The 2,700-nt window shown below is 51.6% G+C and overlaps 1 protein-coding gene across 1 annotated transcript; it reads right to left on the bottom strand.

Moving 5' to 3' along the window:
• Positions 1-651: 651 nt before the first annotated feature.
• LOC113203597 (probable cytochrome P450 6d4) lies at positions 652-2,673 on the bottom strand. The gene has a single exon (XM_026418371.2). It carries the CDS (start codon positions 2,614-2,616, stop codon positions 1,108-1,110), a length of 1,509 nt encoding a protein of 502 aa, XP_026274156.2. The 5' UTR covers positions 2,617-2,673; the 3' UTR covers positions 652-1,107.
• Positions 2,674-2,700: the final 27 nt, after the last annotated feature.

The raw sequence follows: 2,700 nt of genomic DNA, 5'->3' as shown, positions 1-2,700 counted from the left end.
GGGGGGGGGAGAAAAGGAGAGATGACGCGAAAGGAGAGAGGAGAGGGACACGAAGAAGAAAACGAAGAAGGGAGAAAAGCAGGTAGCAAGCGAGAAGTTAATGGAGAAAGAGGCATTTTTGGGATTGCATTCAGCAAGCAAATATTTTATCTTCTACCCTTTTTTTTTTAACGAGATCATTAGCTGGGCGGTAGTGTTTGCTTGTTTGTTTGATAACTCGGGGAACAAATTGGACTAGCTGTCTGAAAATTTTAGGGTCGTGAACATTTTGATAAATCAGTCACCGTTTTTTCGCAAGAGAGGCATTTTTTAAAGAAAATAAACTGGACATGACCACCTTGTACCGGGTGAATCCGAGCGGACGCTGCAGTACAGTATAGTGGGATTGCTTAACCTCTTGGACCATAGCGGCTGTAGCACATTACCGGCTTAGTAGGCAAACCCGCAACACTGCGGAATAATTTCAAGTCAGATCAGAGGCTCAAAACTATCCTCTTTTGTTTTCGTATCCGTGCTGCTCCCCTCCCCCCTTTCTCCCTGAATCAGCGCAATCCAACGCCAATCATTGTTTTACCGGAGCATACAGATGCAATCCATCATTGGATCAAATACGATCAAATATTTTCCAAAACCAGTTAATAACAATCAAAATATTGCAATTCTTTTATTTTTATTATTTTGATCTTTCAGCATGTGCGATGAGGTAGATTCACAAATGGTCGAGTCGAATATTTTTTTTTTAAACAAACACACATTATTAGGTAAATACATTCAGGGGATGCAACAAGTTACAGACAACAATTTGGTATGTGTACTGGTAAAACAAAATATAGAAGGTTGGACAATCGCGAAACGCAATAGCTTAACGTACCGGGTGTAACTATGAATAATGCGCAGCAGTGTTGCGGGATTGCATACCCGCCAGGGCTTCAGGGGCCATGGCGCCTTACGGGCGAATTGGGTAGGCAAACCCGCAACACTGCTGCGCATTCACAGTAACAGCCGGTACAAGGTATCATTCTACAAAAAAATAAAAATAAATCGATATTCGCGACCAGCGCCAGTTTATAATATCTTTTAAAAACGAATACTGCACTAAGTTCTATATCAGACGCGAGGAGTGACTTGCATGCGGAAACCGTTTTTCGCCTTAGGGAAGATGGCCGTTCCGTCAAGTTCGACCTCAGACTCGAAGCTGGGCCCGGGAGTAAACACGAAGTCTCGGATAAGAAGCGCGAGGGCGAGCTTCATCTCCAGCAGCGCGAAACGCTCGGCGATGCAGATCCTGGGGCCCTCGCCGAAGGGCTGGAAGGCGTAGGGGTGCCTCGCGTCCTTGGCCTCGCGGGTATGGCGGTCCGGGTCGAAGCGCTGCGGCTCCGGGAACTGGTTCTCATCCATGGACGCCATTTGCGTCAAAATGAAGACCATCTGCCCCTTCTCGACGCGGACGTCGCCCACCTGAGTGGTGGCGTTGCACTTGCGGACGTTGACTCCAATAGGGTTCCACAGTCGCAGCGCCTCCAGAACAATGCGGTTCAGCAAGTCCATTTTCTGGAGGGCCTCGTAGGACAAATCGCCGTCGTGCTGGCGCAGCACCTCTCGCACCTCGTCGACTAGCTTCTGTTGCAGGGCCGGGTCGGCACACACCTTGTTCAACGCGAACGAAATCGTGTTGGACACGTTTTCCAGGCCGGCGATGAAGAAGATGAAGCCCTGAGCGGCCATCACGCCGTGGGTCAGCTTTATGTGGTTCTCCGGATCCGCGTTGTACAGGTCGGCATTTCGCAACTGCATCATGAGCTGCACAAAGTCGTTGCGCTCCACGTTGTTCTTCTCGCGGTACTCGACAGTTTCCTTCACCAAGTCGACAAAGAAGAGATGCACCTTGGAGAAGATCCACTTCATGGGAAGGAGGAGGACCAATTTAGGGTGAATTCCCTCCAGGAAGAAACGAAGGAACTGGAAAATCGACGGTCTGAACAACTTTTTAGACATTTCGTGAAATTCGTTATGTTGATCACGAAGACAGTTGCACTGGATGCCAAACGCGACCGACCCGATGACGTCGGTGGCGAAGCGAGAGAGCAGCGCGCTGATCTCCACCTCGTGGGTGTCCGTCTTCTTGGCCTCGACGGCGACCTGGGCGTTGAGCTCGGCGCCAATGTCCCGCATGAGGGGGAACATGAGCTTGAGCTTGCCCGACGTGAAGGAGGGGCTGAGCCTGTTGCGCAGGTTGCGCCACTTGGTGCCGCTCAGGCTGAACAGGTGCTGGCTCAGAGGGTCGTGCTCGCTCGCCTCGAGCCCGCGATCATGGAAGCTGCTGAAGTCCTTGCAGACGATCTGCTTCATCATTTCGGGGTCCCACACCAGGAGCAGCGGCGTGCCGAGCCGGTACACCCCGCAGTAGCCGTTCTCTTTGAAGGGGAGCGCCATCTCCTGCAGAGCCATGGAGAAGCTCTTCTTGCCGGTGATCATGAAGCCAAAGTTGCCGACGAAGGGGACTGGCTTGGCGAACGGTACTCCCCTCTTCCTCCAGTAGTTGAAGCGGTGATTGAAGTACAGGTACATCGTCACCAACACGGTGGCGGCTGCCGCGAGGACAGTCGTGGTCTCCATGCTGTGTTTGTTATCCACGCAGTGAACTGGCCTCCGAGCGCTGAGCCTCCTGCTATATACAAGCTTTATTTTCGCTCCCGCCCG

Source organism: Frankliniella occidentalis, unplaced genomic scaffold (assembly GCF_000697945.3).
Source record: "Frankliniella occidentalis isolate FOCC.00 unplaced genomic scaffold, Focc_3.1 Scaffold14, whole genome shotgun sequence".
Taxonomy (NCBI): domain Eukaryota; kingdom Metazoa; phylum Arthropoda; class Insecta; order Thysanoptera; family Thripidae; genus Frankliniella; species Frankliniella occidentalis.
This window is presented reverse-complemented; position numbering and strand designations above follow the sequence as displayed.

Coding starts and splice junctions, on each gene's coding strand:
- LOC113203597 (XM_026418371.2), bottom strand. CDS start 2,616: ATGGAGACCACGACTGTCCTCGCGGCAGCCGCCACCGTGTTGGTGACG.